Source organism: Thamnophis elegans, chromosome 7 (assembly GCF_009769535.1).
Source record: "Thamnophis elegans isolate rThaEle1 chromosome 7, rThaEle1.pri, whole genome shotgun sequence".
In the NCBI taxonomy this organism is placed as follows: Eukaryota; Metazoa; Chordata; class Lepidosauria; order Squamata; family Colubridae; genus Thamnophis; species Thamnophis elegans.
The window spans coordinates 71419610-71441798 of NC_045547.1; the positions used below are offsets into that span (position 1 = coordinate 71419610).

Consider the following 22189-nt stretch of genomic DNA (forward strand, 5'->3'; position numbering starts at 1 on the left):
GAATCTGTAAGATATACAAATGGATGGCTTGGCTGAGAGACAAAGATTGCAGTTGTGTTGATTTTTAGAGGGCTAAAATAATTGTGAGCAGGTTGGTGGCCTATAGAAACATTTACAGAAATAAACATCATTTCAACAAAACAAAATGTGGATATGCATCATTTAGGTGACATTTGGGTGATTGAAATAATATGTTGAATAATATATTCAACCTATTAATATTTAGGGAAAATGAATGAAAGGGAAATATACTTCTGATATCTTATTATCTGAATCTGACTAATGTTTTAATGGTTCTAGTCATTTCAGATAATTCTTGGATTTATCATGATTAATAAAATATAGAAAAAAGACCTAATATAGGTTTTTTGAAACAAACCTTTTGTACATGCAATGCGCTCTACATGGGGCAGCCCTTGAAGAGTATTCTGAGACTTCAACTCGTCCAGAACGCAGCCGCGCAAGCGATTGTGGGTGCACCTCGGTACACCCACGTTACACCTATCCTCAGCGAGCTGCACTGGTTACCTATCAGTCTCCGGATACGCTTCAAGGTGCTAGTCGTAACTTACAAAGCCCTTCATGGTATTGGATCTGGGTACTTGAGAGACCGCCTGCTGCCAATTACCTCCCACAGACCCATTAGATTTGAGTATTTGAGTATTTATTAATAATTATAGGCCGCCCTTTTCCCTGAGGGGACTCAGGGCGGCTTACATAAAATGAAGGGAGGGGGTATACAGACAATAGACACAAACAATACATAAAAGTAAAATAGTAAGCAACATCATTCGGGTGGGGGCAATTATCTTTGTCCCCAGGCCTGACGGGCTAGCCAGGTCTTAAGGGCTGTGCGGAAGGTCTGGACGGTGGTGAGGGTACGAATCTCCACGGGGAGATCGTTCCAAAGGGTCGGAGCTACTACTGAAAAGGCTCTCCTCCGTGTAGTTGCCAGTCGGCACTGACTGGCAGATGGAACTCGGAGGAGGCCTAATCTATGTGATCTGATTGGTCGCAGGGAGGTAATTGGCAGGGAGATCTCACAGGGTTGGCCTCCTCTGGGTGCCATCTACCAGCCAATGCCACCTGGCTATTACCCAGGGGAGGGCCTTCTCTGTGGCAGCTCCGGCCCTCTGGAATGAACTCCCCACAGGGATTCGGACCCTCCCCTCTCTCCAGGCCTTCCGAAAAGCCGTCAAAACCTGGCTTTGCCGGCAGGCCTGGGGGTGATGAGTTCCCTCCCCTCTCGACATGTATGGCTGTGCGACTGTTGTTTATTTTTTTATTTGTATTTTGTCTTTTATGTTCCCCCTTTTTTCCCTCTTGAATTGTTCGCCGCTCTGAGTCCTCCCGGAGAAGGGCGGCATACAAATAATAAAATACACAAATACACATAGTCATATAGACATTTGGAAGAATAATGTAAACATTTTCTAATGCATGAAGGGGAGAAGAAAATAAAATGATTTGTGTTTGCAAAAAATTGAAAGGTGACATATGTTTTCTAGAAGTAATTCCCTATTTCATTGGTCCCCAACCTTCTGGACACCAGGGACAAGTTCCGTGGAAAGAGGTTTTCCACAGACTTGAGGGAATGTGGTTTCATTGGCTGCCTGCCACCTGAGGATGGGTCTTCGCTTGTTTGCACAGACTGGTTTCTGGCATGCTGCAAACTTGTGTCAATCCGGTGATTGGTGACCTCGGCCCTATTCAATAGATTTGTCTTTTAATGATTGGAAACCTGTTTAGCATGTCTTCTTTAACAAGTTTGTTTTCTTCCTTGCATCTACATCAGGTTGTCAAACTCACGGCTCACGGGCTAGATACATCATGCGGTCGGCCACGCCCAGTTTAGCGAAGGGGGGGAAAGTCACAATATGTCACATGATGCCCCCATGACGACATGAGTTTGACACCCCTAATCTAGATAATATCCACCAACTTGCTGAACTGGAGGTGTTTGTAATGAGACACTTCCGCTGTTATCTTCCTCTCATAAATTTGTGACAGAAAATAAATAAGATGTATTCCAAGCAGGTGAATTATCAAACCCTTGTATCCTGTATCATTGTTTTCCGTCTGATTTCCGTCTACATTTTCAGAATCCAGAAAGGGAAGTTATACCTTATATGATTAAGCTAGAGAGAAACCAGGGGATGTTTTCAGCCAACATGAAGAGATGATTCTGTGAAAGAGGAGGATTGCTGCAAGAGAGCAAGCATGGCCTTTGCCCAATCACACATCATGACGGCTAGAAGGCACCAACACAGTCGACTCATAATCGAAGTAGATGAGTACAGCTCCAATCCAACACAAGCCTTCACCTTCTACAACATTAATCAGGGACGTTTCCAACCACCACATGTACAAATGTAAGTCCTACCACCGCGCATGTGTGCGTGCCTCCTGCCAGCCAGCTGATTTTTGGATCTGTGCCACACATACGTGCGGGGTGGGATTCATGCGGGAGACCAGTGTGCATGCATGGGGAGGAAGGGGGGGGTCCAGGGGTGGGTTTCTTGCCCCGTTCCAACCGGTTCGGTTGGAACGAGGCCGGCGGGGTGGGAGGAATGCAAACTCCCCCCATGGCACATTTTTGGTCCTAGGAGACTGTAGGTAGACTTACTAGGCCCAAGATGGGCACAGAGGGGGTCATGCAGGCATGCACGGAAGGGTGGGAGCACAGGGGGTGTCATGTGCACATGTGCAGGGGTGTGTGTCGTGCACAAATTGCATTATGGGTGCGAGCGTGCATGCATGCACGGACTTTCAGCACACGATGATAAAAATGTCAGCCATCACTGCTAGAAATTGAAACTCTAGAAACTGAACCATGGATTTTTTATCTCCGTTTCTTAGTGCCCGTTATCAAAATTTATCTGCCACTGAATCTCAAGAAATAGGAAAATGCTTTTAGCCAGGAATCTGCGTTTGCTTATTTTGCTTTACGTTGGTTATAAACTTTATTCTCTGTTACTATTTGTACTTGTAGAACATTTTGGGTAATTTCCGGCTGTTTTCCATAAGATTTATTTTTTTCTTTATTTGTAAGATGAAATCTAATTTGGAAGCAAAGGTTGTATCCTACCTCTCAAATTGTAGCAGACCTGTACCATTTTGTAATGTGCAGGAAACATTGCATTTTTGTACATTAGTTTTCATGTATCCTACATGAAGTTTTCTCTTAAGTGTTTGGTTTTATTTATCTCTTGTAAGATTGACTTATCTCCAAAAGAAAGAGAAAGAGAACGCTTGCTGGAGAAAGCTTGTCAATTTTGCTATTTTTATTTGCCAGAAGGTCAGTAGGCCATTATGAGGCTGAAGTATAAAGTCTCAGTAGGTTTCTGGGTGTGGATTCAAAACTCCAGTCTCTACCCTACAGACTGATCTTTGCCTTTACAAAACGCATACAAACACACACACTGAATCATGAAACTGTCAGTTTTTGTTCTATCAAGGAAACGTGAAAGTCTCTAAGGAAAAGTATTCTAATTTATTATTCTGTACAGTAACTTAAAATGTATAATTCCTAATTAGTTACATCTTACGTAGACGTCAAAAACTATTTGTCTTAAGTTTCAAGTTAAACATGTACTGAGATTTCATTTGGTGTGTAATGCGGTATTAATGAAAAGCACGGCAGTCAAGCTTTGCAAAATGTTGCCTCGAAAAATTAGTTTTGCTCATAAGCCACAGTGTGTGTTTTCAAACTGTATTTAAATTTAAAATATTTGAAGGAAATCTGCAAGTGAACTTCTTCAGATGTAAAAACTAACTCAGAAAGTGCCTTTCATTAGGAAAAAGTTTAAACATAGTTGTAATATAGCTACTTTGTCTAAGAATTGGTGAAAACTCTTGGAGTTGAAATATGTGTGGCTGAGCTGAATATTTAACTTGTTTTTCAGATACGCTGAACAGATATTTTATATTGTGGCTATCAACTCAATATGTGAATATAACATAAAACATCTATATTTATGTCTCAAACTTTATACGTAGGGTAGATCCTGTTCCACACGATGCTCCCAGACCTCCAGGGTACACCCGTTTTGTTTGCGTGTCTGATACTCACTCCAGAACAGATCCAATTCAAATGCCGTATGGAGATGTTTTAATTCATGCTGGTGATTTCACTGAACTGGGACTTCCTAGTGAAGTTAAAAAATTCAACGAATGGTTAGGTGAGTACCATGCAAGAAATAATTATGAAAGACTGTTCCTCTTGTTCAATCCCTTGATACCTTCTTTCAGGTACCTTGTAGATCAGGGCAGTAGTGAAATTCATTTTTTTTTACTACGGGTTCTGTGGGCGTGGCTCGGTGGGCGTGGTGTGCTTGGTGGGCATGACTTGGTGGGCATGTCAGGGGAAGAATACTGCAAAATCTCCATTCTCAGCCCACTCTGGGGTCAGTCAGAGGTGGCATTTGCCAAGGTGGCGCAGTGGTTAGGGTGCAGTACTGCAGGCCACTTCAGCTGACTGTTATCTGCAGTTCAGCGGTTCAAATCTCACCGGCTCAAGGTTAACTCAGCCTTCCATCCTTCCGAGGTGGGTGAAATGAGGACCCAGACTGTGGGGGTGATATGCTGACTCTGTAAACCGCTTAGAGAGGGCTGACAGCCCTATGAAGCGGTATATAAGTCGAACTGCTATTGCTATTGCTATTGCTATTCTCCGAACTACTCAAAATTTCCGCTACCAGTTCTCCAAACTATTCAGTATTTCCACTACCGGTTCTCCAGAAACTGTCAGAACCTACTGGATGTCACCCCTGGATCAGGGGTGTGAAACTCAATTTCATTGAGGGTTGTATCAGGGTTGTGTTTGACCTCAGGGGGCCAGGGTGGGCATGGCCAGCTCGACATCATTTGTGGAGGCTCTGTTTTCAGCTACGACAGCCTTCTCCAGCCCTCTGCCAGTGAAAACGGAGGTCAGGGAGACAGCACGTGGCCCTCTGCAGGCTTCCCCGAGCTCTGTTTTCACTAGCAGAGCACCGCAGGCCAGTCCTTTGCTGTTTCCAGGGCTGCCCCATGGACCAGATCTAAGCACCCCATAGGCCAGATCCGCCCCTGTTGTAGATTATTGATTAGCACTTTTGAGTACAATTTTCAAGTTAGATAATCTATTTAACCACCATGCCTTCCAGTTTACAATTAACAAGTTTATTCTCATTTAGAAGATTCCTCAGATGGAGCAAGTGGAATAACAGAGCTCAGATAATCTGGTAAACTCTAGGATTGAGGCTGGAAGAAGCAGTGGTATAAAAAGGAATCTGTAGGCGAACTGTACTTTAAGGGATCATTTCTATAGTATCTAACTAGAGAAGCGTACTTGAAGATGATCAGATGAAGAACTGCTAGAGTCTTCTGACCTTCTTTAGGCCCGAATGGAAATCCTGGAGGCAAAATGGAGGGAATAGATACAGACTTGCAAAATTTACCATAATTCCAATTGTGGAAACCTCAGTTGTACCAATTAAGTCTGTACCTTATAGCTCTCTTGGTTCATGTGTGCTTCACTACCTTAGTAAACCTTAGTGACTTGGGGAATGAAAAATAAAATAAAATTCATTTTACTCTTAGAGTAAAAGTCTTAGAGGTTAGAAAGCAATCACTCATAAATTCTTAGCACATTCATAAGTTTTATAGTGGCTGACAGATCGGAAAATCTTCTCTCCTATAGAAAGACAGAATATCGCAGAAAAAAGGAAAATACTTTTCAGGCAACAAACATCAGTGAAGTTTCGTTGTGTTCTGACCTAGGCTTCCCAAGATCATGAAGCTGACTCCTCGTCCTGATAAAACCTCTTTATTTAGATTAAAGGGAATTCCTCTCCAACAAAGTCCTGGCAAACAGTCTTTCATGAGATTTCACAACTACCAACCTTTATCAGGCCAGGCCGATATCTTCCAAACACCATGCTGGAGCAGCAATTACTTGGCAAGAAGTCAGGAACAGATCTTCACCGTAATGAATTGAACTCATTGTCTCCTGCAAACTCCCTCCTCCTTTACTCCTCTTTATTCCCTATGGGAGGGGCCATTCACCATCCACCTGTGGCTTTACTCCCGAGTTGGCCCTTGTTCCTTGGCTATTCCCTTCTCCTGGCAGCTCTGCACATGCGCACAGTGGGAATTTTGTAATTTTGTAATTTTAATAGATTTGTATGCTGCCCAATCCCGGAGGACTCGGGGTGGCTTACATAAAAGCAATTTAAAAATATTTAAAAAGATTAAAACACAGAACAGTACAACTTAAAAACAGAAAACACAACATACACTCAATTATAATGGGGCTGAAGTTCAGTCAAGATCAACAGCCCCAGGCCTGCCGGAACAGCCAGGTCTTAACGGACTTATGGAAGGCCAGGAGAGTGGGGAGAGTCCGAATCTCAGGGGGTAGATCGTTCCAAAGGGCCGGGGCAGCAACAGAGAAGGCTCTCCCCCAAGGAGCTGCCAGACGGCATTGTGTGGCCGACGGTACTGGAGAAGGCCCGCCCTGTGCGATCTTATTGGACGCTGGGAGGTATGTTGCAGGAGGCGGTCACGGAGATATCCAGGTCCTAGGCCATGTAGGGCTTTATAAGTAATAACCAGCACCTTGAAGCGTGTCCGGAGACCGATGGGAAGCCAGTGCAGCTCATAGAGGATAGGTGTAACATGGGTGTACCTAGGTACACCCAGTATCGCTCGCGCGGCTGCATTCTGGACCAATTGTAGTCTCCGAACACTCTTCAGCGGCAGCCCTATGTAGAGCTCCAGGAACAGGCTCCAGCTGTTCTTCTGCCCCACTGATATCTGACTCCCAAGGCAGTTGATAACTGTCGGATGGCCCTGGCCCGAGGTCCGTTGACCAGGTCCGCTGGCGGGCCATAAAACTTTGCAATTTAGAGCCTGCATCACATATAATTTGTATTTAACCAGTGGACCCTCCCTTAAAAGCTGCATGCATGATCACAGATACAAAACCTTAGGAATTTAATTGGAGCCAATCAGTATCAAATGGAATCTATAGCTACCTTGTATTTTAAGTCTGAATTTGGAAAAAGATTTTTTTTAAGTTTTCCAAATAAAACATAGATCAAATTTCATTACTTTTAAATTATTTTTCTTGAACTGCACTGAACTAAGCATCCCTGTTTCCAAATATGAGGGAAAAAAATCTCTTCACGAAAACAGTACAAAAAATTGCCAGCTCTGCCAGACCTCTGCACCAGTTTGAAAAAAAAAAGGCAGTTTCTCTTCCATTTCAGGCAATGGGAGGTAAACTTACTTGAAAGTGAATAGAAATTTCAGTCTATAAATAATTCCAAATTATTCATTAGATTAGGGGTGTCAAACTCAAGGCTCACAGGCTGCATCCGGCCCAAAGGATGCTTAAATCTTGCCCACGGGGCCAGCCTGGAAATCTCAAAGGACCAGCCTGTGATACCTCTGCCACCTAAAATGCCCACCATGGCCATGCCATGGCCACACCCACCTTGACTATGCCCACCATGTCCACGCCCGCCCCAGCCACACCTACCCACCCAACCCTCCAAGGTCAAACACAACCTTGATGTGGCCCTCAGTGAAATTGAGTTTGACTACTCTTGTCAGCACTCCTTCATTGGATAATCAGGAAAGAAAACCACAAGACTCCATTGATAGAAATCAAGTGTACTTTTTAATTATAAATGAACAGAAGCGTAGCAAAGCGAAGACTGATATTTAGGCGCGAAAGCAAATGATATAAGAATAACCCATTCCCCACCCCTTGGCATCCCAGTCACAGTCCAATCATAATTCTCCCAAATGTCAGGTGCGAGATAACTTTGAAAGGCATCACCAAGATGGAATGTCGGTGCCGTTGGCCTTGGCGGGAAACCTCTCCGCATGCGCAGTAAGACAGGCAGCAGAAACTCCAGAATCTTCCCCAGCACAATTAGTAGTCCCCTCCCAAATACCATGCCCCCCTTCCCCGTTTCAATGGCAGCCGAAGCAGCAGCAAAGCAGAGGCTGACAACTCTCATAATTCAGAGAGTTGTAAGCAGTCCGGCTGTATCTGAGCTTTTGCATAATATTCAACTATTTCTATTTGTCAGGTTGATGGAGATGGTGAGGATGATTTTAAAGCAGGCAGCTGCACTGAACCCCATTCTGAGTGACAGAAAACATCCTCCCCTCCATCCACCAGCTCCCACAGAGACTTAGGAATAAGCCGCCATCCCACACAACAATGGGTGCATTTGCAGATACTGTTTCCTTAGCAAATTCTTCATTTATCACAGTAGATTTGGAAAGCTGCAGTCTTAATCACAGGCATTGGGAAAGAAATTCCAGAGATTTTAGTGAGATCGTTCAGGTAAATTACCTTTGGTATAGAAGTGCCTTTTAGCACAGGTAATTATCTCTCTTAAGATGTGTGTACTTTCTTTCTGTTCTGTTTATATAGATATATGGGCATAGAAAATCCATTTCGTGCTTTACATTTTTATTTAATTGCTTGCTTTAGTGTTAGTAATGCTCAGATACAATAATTTAAAGAAGGCTTAAGAAGGTGTATTCATTTCCAGTGTTAATGTAAATTTCCCCAGACTCTAGCCAACTGTTTAAACATAGAACTGTCAATGAGATGCTTAAAATGCAATCTCAGCAATGATATTATCTTTAGTGTATCACTCACTGCAGTATTCTAAAAGACTGAAATGAGGAAAAGAAAGCTTTAAGTGGGCACTTATATGATTGCCATTTCGCTCATAGAATATTAAAATCTGTTCAATGAAATGCCTGGCGAAAAGTGAAACAATTCTGCTGAAAGAAGCTTGCGTTTATGCCATACTGAAGTTAATGTGGTGTTTATTTTTTAAATTCCCCATTTAATTAAATATCCTTTTCATCAGGAAGGGATCAATAGATAAGGATTTAGGAATATATGTGGGAGTTGTGCAGATTATAAGAGACCAGTAATATATATATATATATATATTATATGTATGTATGTATGTATGTTGTATGTATGTGTTGTGGTGGTGTGTGTGTGTGTGTGGGTGTGGGTGGATATATATATATATATTATATATATATATATATATATATATATATATATATATATATATATATATTTAAAGTCACAACCCCTGGTATGCCCAAATATGGGAGGAAGGTCACATTCCACTCTCTGTCTTCGGCTCGTCACAAGAGACCATCCAGACAAAACCCAATATTTTTTTTTTTACTGTTGCCTTTTTTACATTGTTATATTTATTTATTTTATTATTATCAGCATAAATATATATATATATATACACACACATACATACATACATACATACATCATACATACATACATATATATATATATATATATATATAGTCATTCAATCTGCTGCTCAGGGCTCAAGGAATTGATTCTGCTTTTTATACTTGAGATAAGCACACTCGTTCATCCAAGCAGTTGTTTACAGTTAGTCCTTGACTTACAACCGTTCCTTCAGTGACTGATCAAATTTACAACAGCACGGAAAAAAGTTACTTACAACCAGGGGTGAAATCAACTTACTGCATTTTTCGGAGTATAAGACACCACCCGTTTCCCTCAAAAAAGAGGCTGAAAATCTGGGTGTGTCTTATACACTGAATATACAGCAATTTTGGCCTACTGAAACCCCGCCCCTTTGCAAAAATGGCCATGCATAATCTTTAGGAGGCTTCCAGAGTGCTCCTGGCGGTTGGGGAGGGCAAAAATGAGTAAAAAACAGGCTGTTTTTTGCCCCCCCCCATAGTCCCCATGAGCACTTTATAAGCCTCCTAAAGGCTATGCATGCCCTTTTTTGACAAAAAAGGGCCTGTTTTTGCCCCCCCCAGCCCCCAGGAGTACTCTATGAGCCTCCTAAAGGTTATGCATGCCCCCCCCTTTTTTTTTACAAAAAACAGGCCCATTTCATGAAAAACAGGCTGTTTTTGGGAGGTCTGCAGAACGGCAAAAAAATTTTTTTAATATGCCTCTTCAAAATCTTGGCACATCTTATACTTGTGTGCATCTTATACTCCAAAAAATATGGTACGGTTCGCAAAAGTGAGCGTGTGCTTTATTCGCATGCGCCACCTTCACGCATGCACAGGACCTTCTGCGCACGTGCAGAGCTTCAAAAAGGGGACGTGATGATGTCTGGGTGGGCGGACAGAGGCTCCGTTGCTGGGGCTATCAGTTTGCTCAAATTGGATATAACCGGTCGAATTTCACCCCTGCTCACAAATGATTATTGTACTTACAACCATCACAGCATCTACATAGTCCCATCATCAAAAAGTGGATGCTTGGCAACCCGCATATATTGGAGTGTCCTGGGATCATTTGATCTCCACATTGTTACCTTCCCAGCCAGCTCTGACAAGCAAGATCGATGAAAGAAACAGGATTAAGAGATGGTGATGGCAGCAACTGGGGAACTGGTTTGGGGGCATGGCCAGCCTGAGTCGTTGCTAGTTCTGCGACCCAGGCCGGCATACCACTACTGGTTCGGCCGAACTGGGCTAAACCGTTAGGAACCAACCAGTGACGTGCGGTGAAGCTTCTGCCTGGTGAGGCGAAAAGAAAGAAAGCGGCTCCCCCCCCCCGCAGCAGGCTGGAGCGAGAGCCGCGGTCTCCCAGCCAGCAGCCCCAGGAGGAAAGGGCAAAGAGGGGTGGGGGGGGGTGTTCCAAGAAGCTCCCTCCCCTTTTTGGCACTCCACAAGGCCTGCCGGAGCTCTGGGAGAAAGCAGCAGGAGTGGAATGCTGTCATCTATTGCCGGAAAGTCCGGCGAGGGAAGCGGGACTCGTGGAGACTCACTAGCAGCCGGCTTCTCTGGAGGGGGGGGGGGGGCGATAGAAGCGGAGATCCTCTTGCCGCTGCGATCCGCTGGGAGACACCTGGTGGACACAGCGGGGGGGACGGAGGAGGCAGAGGAAGGCAAGGTGGCAGCCAGCGAAGAAAGGGGAGAGGAGGAGGAGGAAAGAAAGAGGGGAGCAGGATGGGGGGGGAGAGGGCTGCCCCTCTCTTCTCAAACAAACAAGGCTCCCCTCCCTGCATCTGCTCCTTCCCTCTCTTCTCAAGCAAACTCTCTCTCAAATTGAGAGAGAGTTTGTTTGAGTGAAGTTAAGAAACACACACACACACACACACAGAGAGAGACAATAAAACAAATGACTATTACTTAAATTACAAATAAATTGAATTCCTCCCCCTGCCCCCTCCCTCTGACCAACATACCTTCCAGCTACGCCAAAATTCCAGATTCGGTCTAGCTAGGCTCCAGGGCCAGGCAGGCTAGGATAGTGGCTCCTAGATCCACCACGTGCCCTCTGCAGGAAGAGGCCCGAGAACTATGGGCCTCATTTGCATATTAATTTTTTTGCTTTTAACCCTTGGTTAACCCTTAAAAGGCAAAAAAATCCTTATTCAAAGGAGGCCCCGAGTTCTCTGGCCTCCTCCTATACTTAAACACTATGTACACTTCAAATCACTGTGAGTTGAAGTCTGGTAGCAACTAGCTTGGCCTTAATTATTTTAGAAAAAATCTTTAAAATTCCTTCCTTTTCCTGAGGAGACTGGTGAGGCCCCGCCTCCCCTGCCTCTAGTGAGTGCATGTCCCTGGAACCAACCTCTGCACCGCACCACTCAACTTTAGACATATCAGTTGGCATAGAAGGAGAAATTGGATGGACTCTTGTCCATTTCATGTAAATAAAAGGATAGCGATGGGGGCCAATTTTCCTCCAATCTAAAGATAAACTTGCAAAAATAAGTCAGTGTTTCACTAATCCACTGTGGGAAAGAATCCTTTCATGCTTCTTATGCCTGCAGAAGTATTTTTGAAATAGTACAGAGACAGAATGTCTTCTTTAAGGAAAGGAATTAGTTGAAGACAGTGTTGTGTATTACTCTCTTCTAGAAACCATTACTGGACTCTTCTCAACTCTGAACAAGAAGCATCTGTGGATGATCCCTCAGAAGTATAGGAAACTGTCTTGTCTTAACTCAAATTATAATTAAGAATGAAGCTTGTCCCAGCTTCTGCCAACCTAGCAGTTCGAAAGCACGTAAAAATACAAGTAGAAAAATAGGGACCACCTTTGGTGGGAAGGTAACAGCGTTCCGTGCGCCTTCGGCATTAAGTCATGTCAGCCAGAGTCATGACCACGGAGACGTCTTCAGACAGCACTGGCTCTTTGGCTTTGAAATGGAGATGAGCACCGCCCCCTAGAGTCAGGAATGACTAGCACCTATGTGTGAGGGGAACCTTTCCCTTTTAATAATTTTTATTAGTATTTACCTTTTCTATTCAGCCAGATTGAGAAAGGTGCCAAGTGTCAAACAGATACAAAGGAAGAAAGAACAAAACAATGTAAAAACAATTATAAAAATCTTGATGAAAACAAGCTGCACAAAGACTATCAACATTTGCCTGTTTGAAAAATTGTGGCTAAATATTTTTGGTAAGGGAAATTAATCCCATGATTCCCCATGTTAAAAGGAAACTTTCCAAGTTACCAATGACTGTGGGAAAGACGAGGAGAACTATTTTGCAAGGTCATCAGAACCAGAGTTCTTAATTGATAAACCTGACATATCTGTAACCACCATATTGATTGCAGCTGCCACTATAATAAATGTACAGCAACTGTATATTTAGAGGGATTTATTTAAATAACCTACATAAACAGAATCACTGAAGCAATAATACCAACTAGCTTGAAGTAGTTATGTTTGATGGATGGGTATCTTAGATGGCTGAAAAATATTTAGAAATAACAATGGGGATAAAGTTATGAACACACATTTAGCATATTTCTTTACATATGTCAGAGATTTAAGAATAGCAGCTGCATCCTAGATATATGTGGAAAAACTGTGGGATGTTGAAGTTTAAAAAGTACTCAAGTAATTTCAGTGTATCTGAAAAGAAACGTGATGATTTGCAGTGAAGAAAACATTTGCTGCAAAGCATCCTTAATTTATTTAAATATTTAAATGTATGATATAATTATCCTGTGTCCCCTGGATATTTATGCAGTAATTGTGAGATGAGGTTATTTCAAAAGTCTGTATCATAGAGTCACTGGAGGACTACATGTTCTATTCTTTCTAAAACCACAAAGTCATTGTCTCTCAGAGGAGTAAAGGGCATGAGAATGTGTGAGAGTTAATGTGCTGATGGTTAGCTTACTTCAAAATTAGTTAAGTTCACCATAGGGTACCTATGAGAGTACCTGTTTGATTTGCTGGTAATAACAACTGATGACTTCCTTTTACTGGTCCACAATAGAGAGTATCTCACTCATTGCATTACGGTGTGGTATGCTGACTTGACAGCTGTGGACAGAAAGACACTACAGAGGGTGCTGAGCACAGCACAAAACATTGTGGTCTGTCCAGGGGTGAAATCCAGCAGGTTCTGACAGGTTCTGCAGAACTGGTAGCAGAAATTTTGAGTAGTTCGGAAAACCGGTAGCGGAAATTTTGAGTAGTTCGGAGAACCGGTAGCAGAAATTTTGAGTAGTTTGGAGAACTGGTAGCGGAAATTTAGAGTAGTTCGGAGAACCGGTAGCAGAAATTTTGAGTAGTTTGGAGAACCGGTAGCAGAATTTTTGAGAAGTTTGGAGAACTGGTAGCGGAAATTTTGAGTAGCTCGGAGAACTGGTAGCGGAAATTTTGAGTAGGTTGGAGAACTGGTAGTGGAAATTTTGAGTAGTTCGGAGAACTGGTAGCGGAAATTTTGAATAGTTCGGAGAACCGGTAGCAGACATTTTGAGTAGTTTGGAGAATTGGTAGTGGAAATTTTGAGTAGTTCAGAGAACTGGTAGTGGAAATTTTGAGTAGTTTGGAGAACTGGTAGCGGAAATTTTGAGTAGTTTGGAGAACTGGTAGCTGAAATTTTGAGTAGTTCAGAGAACTGGTAGTGGAAATTTTGAGTAGTTCGGAGAACTGGTAGTGGAAATTTTGAATAGTTCGGAGAACTGGTAGCGGAAATTTTGAGTAGTTCGGAGAACCAGCAAATGCCACCTTTGGCTGGCCTCAGAGTAGGGAGGGAATGGAGATTTTGCAGTATCCTTCCCCTGCCATGCCCACCAAGCCACACTATGCCCACCAAGCCATGCTCACAGAATCAGTAGTAAATTTTTTTGAATCTCACCACTGTAACAGACCATTATTCTATCATTTCACCACTGGAGCTGTCCCCTGATACCACTAGACGACATCGCTAGGGCTCTCTGCCTTAGAAGAGTGAGGAAAATCCTCAGGCATGACTCATACCCTGGCCAGCCCTTCTTTATTCTCCTACCATCTGGAAGGAGATATAGAAGCATAGGCAGCCGCACAGACAGGCTGAAGAACAGTTTTTACCCGGGTGCCATCAGACTGCTGAACAAAACATAATTCTACAACAATAGTATTATTGACTTGTGGGGCCAGCACGACATGAAATAAGTTCACATGGTGCAATAGGACTGGGTGTTTGTGAGTAGGATTCACTGGGCAGGGGTTTCTGTCATTCACTGTGAGTTGCATTGTGTTGGGGGGGGTGCACAAAGGGAGGCTCAGCCAATCTCATTGTACACATTTTGTACTCTGACAATAAAGAATAGACTAGAATAGAATATCAGAGTGGGAAGGGACCTTGGAGGTGTTCTAGTCCAATCCCTGCCTAGGCAGGAAACCTTACACCACTTCAGACAAATGGTTATCCAACATCTTTAAAACTTCCAGTGTTGGAGCATTCACAACTTTTGGAAGCAAGTTGTTCCACTGATTAATCGTTCTAACCTGCAGGAAATTTCTGCTCAGTTCTAGGTTGCTCTCCTTGACTAGTTTCCACCCATTGCTTCTTGTCCTGCCCTCAGGTGCTTTGGAGAATAGTTTGACTCCCTCTTCTTTGTGGCAGCCCCTGAGATATTAGAACACCGCCATAATGTCACCCATGGTCCTTCTTTTCATTAAACTAGACATACCCAGTTCCTGCAACCATTTCTCATAGGTTTTAGTCTCCAGTCCCCTAATCATCTTTGTTGCTCTTCTCTGCACTCTTTCTAGAGTCTCAGCATCTTTTTTACATTGTGGCAACCAAAACTGTATGCAGTATTCCAGGTGTGGCCTTACCAAGGCATTATAAAGTGGTATTAACACATTCATGTGAAGTGTTCTTCACATAAAGGTTTGAATTGAATTGAATTAAAGGTTGGGATTCCGGCTAGATCCAGTTGGCACTCCGTGTCTACTACACACTTCTTAATGAGTGCTTTGATCTGATCATATCCCATGTCGAATAGGAGACTTGGAGAGCAGTCCAAGGATAAGGCTTTAGTTGCTGGGGTGTTCTTGTATGGAGATTGAAAATCTTTCATCATAGTTGGGAGATGGTGAAGGGAAAAGGAGGTAGTTTGAGCTAGTGGTTAAGTATGATACCAATACCAATAGCACTTAGACTTATATACCGCTTCACCGTGCTTTACAGCCCTCTCTAAACAGTTTACAGAGTTAGCACATTGCCCCCAACAATTTGGGTCCTCATTTTATCCACCCCGGAAGGATGGAAGGCTGAGTCAACCTTGAGCCTGATGAGATTCGAACTGCCAAATTGCAGGCAGCCAGAAGTCAGCAGAAGTAGCCTGCAATATTGCATTCTAACCACTGCCCCACTGTGACTCATCCACCTTCTAGCTTCCATGTCCATGAGGCCCCTTCTCCAGTGCTCAGCGTGTCATTAGCAATATTTTGAGGATTGAATCTTCCATCTTAGAAATTTGGATTGGAGAAGTTCTAATTGCTCAAAATTGGGGAAGAGGCCCAGATGAACACCATAAGGAAGCTGTACTATTGGCTTGTCTTCAAATAATTGGAATGCTGCATGCTTGTAGGGCTCCCATCATGTCTTGAGGAATTTAAAGATGACAGAGGAGTTCTCCTCTTTGAATTTTCAGCAGTGTAGTCCCCATGGGGTTTCCTGCTGCTAGCAGAACGAAGAACGATTCCCATAGATTTGAAACAGGAGCCCTGCTCACTCATGGGGCCATTTATCCTACAGGAGTGGCTCTTGGGCCTTTTAGCAAATGCCATGATTTTAGTTTTCTGATAATTGAGTTCTAGCTGGTCTTCCTTGCAGTATACTCTTAGTTCTCCCAGTGCTCTTTTAAGGTCAGTAGATGCTCTTGAAAGTGTTGCTCCAACCTCTGCATTGAGTAGAATAAAGATGTGACTTCCAACAAGTGTCCAGCAAGGAGATGACCCACCACGTTGATATAGAATTTGAATAGAGTGGTGCCAATATGCAGGTGAAGTAGGTTGACCACATATTTAAAAATATACAATTATCACAATGACTTTAGCTTGGCTCACTTTATGAGAGCTCAAATTAAATATGGTGAAGCATGGATGAGGAAGACCCAAGTTTTTTTCTGGCCCAGCCCTTAATCTATTTGGGGTTACTCATGCTCAGGGATAAACCGAAGGGGGATTCCAACATAATTCACTCTTGAGTTCTTGAGAAAAAAAAGCAAGGTATAAATCCAAAACAGTTGCTTAACTTCACCAGTGCAATCCTAATTCTAAGTATGGTGTGTTTCATCTTTAGTCAGAAACATGTTCAGCACAATTCAGAATAAATGAATTTAAGTCACAGTTCCTAGAATTTGCTGGCTGGATAAAGTGCCTATTTTGGAAGTTAGCAATAGCAATAGCAGTTAGACTTATATACCGCTTCATAGGGCTTTCAGCCCTCTCTAAGCGGTTTACAGAGTTAGCATATCGCCCCCAACAGTCTGGGTCCTCATTTTACCCACCTCGGAAGGATGGAAGGCTGAGTCAACCTTGAGCCGGGTGAGATTTGAACCGCCGAACTGCAGATAACAGTCAGCTGAAATAGCCTGCAGTACTGCACTCTACCCACTGCGCCACCTTGGCCTTATTCTATCACACAGCACATTAGAAAGACTGGCCTAGTTTTATGTCATTTAAACACACACACACACACACACACACACAAATGCAACACTGAACAAATGTCTATTTTTTTTCCCTTTTTAGGTAGCCTACCATATGAATACAAGATTGTGATAGCAGGTAATCATGAGCTGACATTCGACCAAGAGTTCATGGCAGACTTAATCAAGCAGGACTTTTATTATTTTCCCTCAGTATCAAAACTGAAGCCAGAAAGTTACGAAAATGTGCAGTCTCTCTTAACGAACTGCATATACCTGCAGGATTCAGAAGTAACAGTGAGAGGCTTCAGGATATATGGTTCTCCATGGTAAGCATTTAAAACCTCGATAATGTTGATGAATGAATGTTTGCATTTCAAATGGTTTATACAACAATTGCATTTGCCACACTGTAGAATGTAATATATCGATTGGTAAAGTAATGGATTCAAACACGTTTAATTAACTGAAACAATCCCCCTGGTGAATCAAGCAAAGACACACAGAGACACTCTTAATTGCAGGTGGCAAGTCCATTTTTCAAAAGTTGCTTTCCCTTCTTTCAAATACACAAATGTGTCTCTTCTGAAGTGATAATGCCCTGTTATGTAATTTGTATTTCATCTCAAAGTATGCTTCAAACTTCAGAAATTCTTCTCTCTCCAGCCAGAAAGGCTAATCAATTAAAATTAGTTAAAATCCTTAACTAATAAATTAAAGGGGGTTTAATTGATTGCCATTTTATTAGTTCATTGAAGGAAAGAGAAATTAACTAAAGTTCAGAGGTAGAATGTAATGCCAACTTCATTAAAGATCCTAGATTTAAACCATAGCCAATTCCAGCTAGAAATGCTAGAGTTGTTGATTTAGACCAAAGTTAACATATAATGTTAATAGTACTGAAAGTGCTGCTATGAGTAATGGGTGGGGCCATGATCCAATACTACTGTGTTTCCCTGAAAATAAGACTGGGTTCATATATTAGTTTTTGCCCAAAAGATGCGTTAGGGTTTATTTTCTGGTTAGGGCTTATTTTGGGGAAAACACAGTACTAAATGCATCTATCTGGCTGACAATCTTAACTGGGGCTTATTTGGGGGGTGGGGCTTATATTACGAGCATCCTGAAAAGATTAGCTCTCATTTTCGGGAAAACAATACTTCCTTGATTGCCCTTCTCACTTTTAAAAATGTTTGATTCCAAGAGCTTACGTGGAATTCAGTTCATATGAAATCAATGGCACATTAAGCCATGTTATGGTAAACAAAAAGAGATTTATTATGGCATAAGCATGGGATGTTATCCATCATGCCCCTAGGCAAAAGGAGATGAGATATTTGCTATATGTGAAATTCATCTTGCAATATTACAATGTCTTTTTTTTTTTTAATAAATTCAATGGAAGGGAGATGGGTTAAACTTTCTGCCTGCAATCATTCCTTGATGAAAATCCATTCCTAGGAAGTTATTACCTATGGAAGCAAAGATAGGATAAAGCTGCTATATCCTTTTATCGCTATAACTGGGTGAAGAAATTTGTGTCGGAGATTTGCATCCTCTCCCAGTATCCTCAAGAGCTGTTCTAAATGGATTCTTTGTAGGTATCATAAGTGATAGTGGAAAAGATGCTGATATATTTACACATTTTGGCTAATAATTTTGGCTGTTGATAGATTCTAAGATTGTGCAAAGCCTTTGATAGAGGGGCTTTGCAAAGCACATTCTTTGAAACAAACATGTTCATTCCAGCCACATCCTTTGCAAATTCTGCGTGGCCACATCAAATGCTCTTCTTGACTAGCTCTGTATATCCATCCATGCAGGGGTGGGTTTCTCGCCCCGTTCCAACCAGTTCGGTTGGAACGGGGCCAGCAGCGTCCTCGTGCACGTGCACGGTGCACGCATGCGTACTAGCGTCTGCGCGACGCTCCAGCTGCTCCTGGACGATCACGCAGGCGCTGTATGCGTCCTGCGCATGCGTGGAAGCACAGAACTCGTCAAAACCGGGTAAGGACCGCGGGCGGGCGGGCGCGCCCTTCACCATTCCCGGATGTTCCTTACTTCCGGGTTCGGCGACCAACCAGTTCGCAGGGACCGCCGCAAACTGGTTGAAACCCACCCCTGCATCCATGAGCTGCTGATTTGTTTCAGAGAGACCCAGTGAAAGATTTGTCTGAATCTGCACAAGCTGATGACCAGGACTACATTATGAACTTAATTAAGTTACTTAATATTGTAAGCTGCCCATAGTTATTGTGTGGTAAGATGGGCAGCTAATACGTTTTACAAATATATAAATAAAAAAACAGCTGCACAACTCTTGAAAAAGGATATGGCTGCTTTAATCATTTGAAAAGAGCTGTTTCTTCATGCTAATACACTCTTTGAAAGGCCTCTTTCAAATGCTGAGAATGGTCCAAAAGGACACCAGTCCAATATGTCCATAAATTCAGAAGGAAAAGGAGTGTAGTGAACCACAAACTCATAAAGTGCAGCAAGCCAGATCTGTGATCTGTAGGGGATCAGTTAAAATTTACCTTCAGGAAAGGGAGGAGGAAGGAAGGAAGGGAGAGAAGAAAGAGAAGAAAGGGGGAAGGAAGGAGGGAAGGAAGGAGGGAGGGAAGGAAGGAAGGAGGGAAGGAAGGAGAGAAGGAGAAGAAAGGAGGGAAGGAAGGAGGGAAGGAAGGAGAGAAGGAGAGAAGAAAGGAGGGAAGGAAGGAGGGAATGTAGGAGAGAAGGAAGGGGGAAGGTAGGAGGAAAGGAAGGGGGAAAGGAAGGAGAGGAGGAGAGAGAAAGGAGGGAAGGAAGTAGGGAAGGAGGAGGGAAGGAGAGAAGGAGAGAAGAAAGGGGGAGGGAAGGAGGGAAGGGGGAAGGAGAGAGGGAAGGAAGGAGGGAAGGAAGGAGGGAAGGAAGGAGGGAAGGAAGGAAGAAGAAGTAGGAATGTTGTAAGATAAGATGGAGTTATGGGACAATAAGAAAGCAATTTCAAGTATATTGTCAACTGTAGGGGAAAAATTGTTATAAATACATATTATTAATAACAGTTATGAGATCACATAATTGTGAATGTATATATGAAATTAATAAAATTTTCAAAAAAAATAAAAAATAAAATTTACCTTCAGCTATCCTGATGCTTTCTTCTGGATCTTTATAAGAAGCTATTGAGCCATGGTGGCGCAGTGGTTAGAGTGCAGTACTGCAGGCTACTTCTGCTGACTGCCTGCAATTTGGCAGTTCGAATCTCACAAGGCTGAAGGTAGAGTCAACCTTCCATCCTTCTGAGATGGGTAAAATGGAGACCCAGATTTTGGGGGGCAATATACTGACTCTACTGCTTAGAGAGGGCTGTAAAGCACTGTAAAGTGGTATATAAGTCTAAGTGCTATTGCTATTGCTATCTGTTGCATGACATGTTTCTCAGATATTATTTCATATCCGTAATGCCACTCCCTTTCTTTTCTGCACTGAATACCCTGAAATTATCTAGCTTGCTTCTTTTTAAAAAAAAACTGTAATTTTTTTTTCTACACTAAGAGGAATAACATTTCCTTTCTTAAAACTAGCATCTGCTGGAAGAAATCGCTCCATTAATCCTTTTTGTTCAGAAGGGGAATTTTGTACTAAGCCCAACATCCCAATTAAAAATAATATTTAATACCTGTAAAATAGCAGATTCTACTTTAGAAACATCTGTGCTGTAATAAAACAGTTTGTAAGATGTATGTTGCTCTTTAAAAAAAAAAATAATCATGAAACAAATGGAAAAATTCAGGCAATTTATAGCCCACACAGTGCCCAAAAGAGGAAAGTACAGATTGTTCTACCAAATGAAGAATTTAGATCTTTTTTCAATGACCAACTTCCATTTAAAAACAACCCAATTTACAGTATTATGAGGCTGATAAAGTTGATTCAGAAGCCTTTGTGAAGTATCTGGTAAAAATCTCAGGAGCTGGAACTGTGATTAAATAAAATTTCTTGTGATCATGAGATGGAGCTTAAATGTGCCACTCATCGTTCTTTCTCCTGACAAAATTATTCAGCTTTGTTATAATAAAAATCTCAGGCGAACACAGCTTTTTTCCTCTTTGGAGCCAGCCTCGATTCTTTTACAGTCCAGATACCATATTTTTGGAGTATAAGACGCACTGGAGTATAAGGCGCACCAAGATTTTGAAGAGACAAATAAAAAAAAAGGTTTTGCACTCTGCAGACCTCCCAAAAATGGCCCGCTTTTCACAAAAACAGGCCGATTTTTGTCAAAAAAGGGGATGTATGGCTTTTAGGAGGCTTGTAGGGTGCTCCTGGGGGCTGGGGGGGGAAGAGCAAAAACTGGCCCATTTTTCATCAAAAAAGGCATGCATAGCCTTTAGGAGGCTTATAGAGTGCTCCTGGGGGCAGGGGGACAAGTAAAAATGGCGCATTTTTTGCTCATTTTTGCCCTCCCGCAGGAGCACTCTGGAAGCCTCCTAAAGGCTATGCACAGCCATTTTTGCAAAGAGGGTGGGGTTTGGGGAGGCAAAAATTGTGCATTCTGTGTATAAGCTATTGCTATTGTTATAAGATGCACTAAGATTTTCACCCTCTTTTTTGAAGGAAAATGGTCCGTCTTGCACGCCAAAAATACGGTTAAATTTTTTATCAGAAATTGTGCGCAAAAATTTTAAGGGATGCCTTAATTACATGGACCTTTCATGAATCAAACCATAACATCAAAGCAGATTTGTGAATCAAAATGGAGACCTGGTTTGAAGCAGTCCACTGAAGTAATGGTTTCTAGGTAATATGAATTTTCACATGCATCCTTCCTGAATAAATTATTTATTCTATGCAGAGTTCCCCAATGTAATCATTTTATATTAGTTTTGAGCTGAATACTGCATGGAAAAAGAATCTGGGGAAAATGCAAAATTTGGGAATAACTGGGATCTAATTTGTATAGAAATCCAGGAAATGTGAATTAGGCCCGTTTGCTTTAAAATGCTCCAAATCAAGTCTTAACTTGCTAGTCCACTGTGTTTCTTCCTTTCCCTTTTCTCCCTAATGCTTCTTTCATTATCCTTTAAGATTACCTCCACCAAAAAAATAAATATAACCTCAAGCTTGATAGGTTCATTTCGGAATAATAAGGCCTTGATTTCATTTTGTCATTAATTGATTGTCTCTTGTTTATTTTCTCAGCATTGCACGAATTTTGACTATTAGTGAAATGTGCATCAATTAAAGTCAAATATTTATTTCATCACATGT

The 22189-nt window shown here is 42.2% G+C and overlaps 1 protein-coding gene across 1 annotated transcript in view; it reads left to right on the forward strand.

The window, feature by feature from the left end:
* Positions 1 to 2220: 2220 nt before the first annotated feature.
* Positions 2221 to 22189, forward strand: part of MPPED1 (metallophosphoesterase domain containing 1) — a 72394-nt gene continuing 52425 nt past the window's right edge. Inside the window, exons 1-3 of the mRNA XM_032222081.1 lie at positions 2221 to 2372; positions 4000 to 4181; positions 17040 to 17265. Coding sequence (XP_032077972.1) covers positions 2221 to 2372; positions 4000 to 4181; positions 17040 to 17265 — 560 coding nt within the window. The remainder of the gene's footprint in view (positions 2373 to 3999; positions 4182 to 17039; positions 17266 to 22189) is intronic.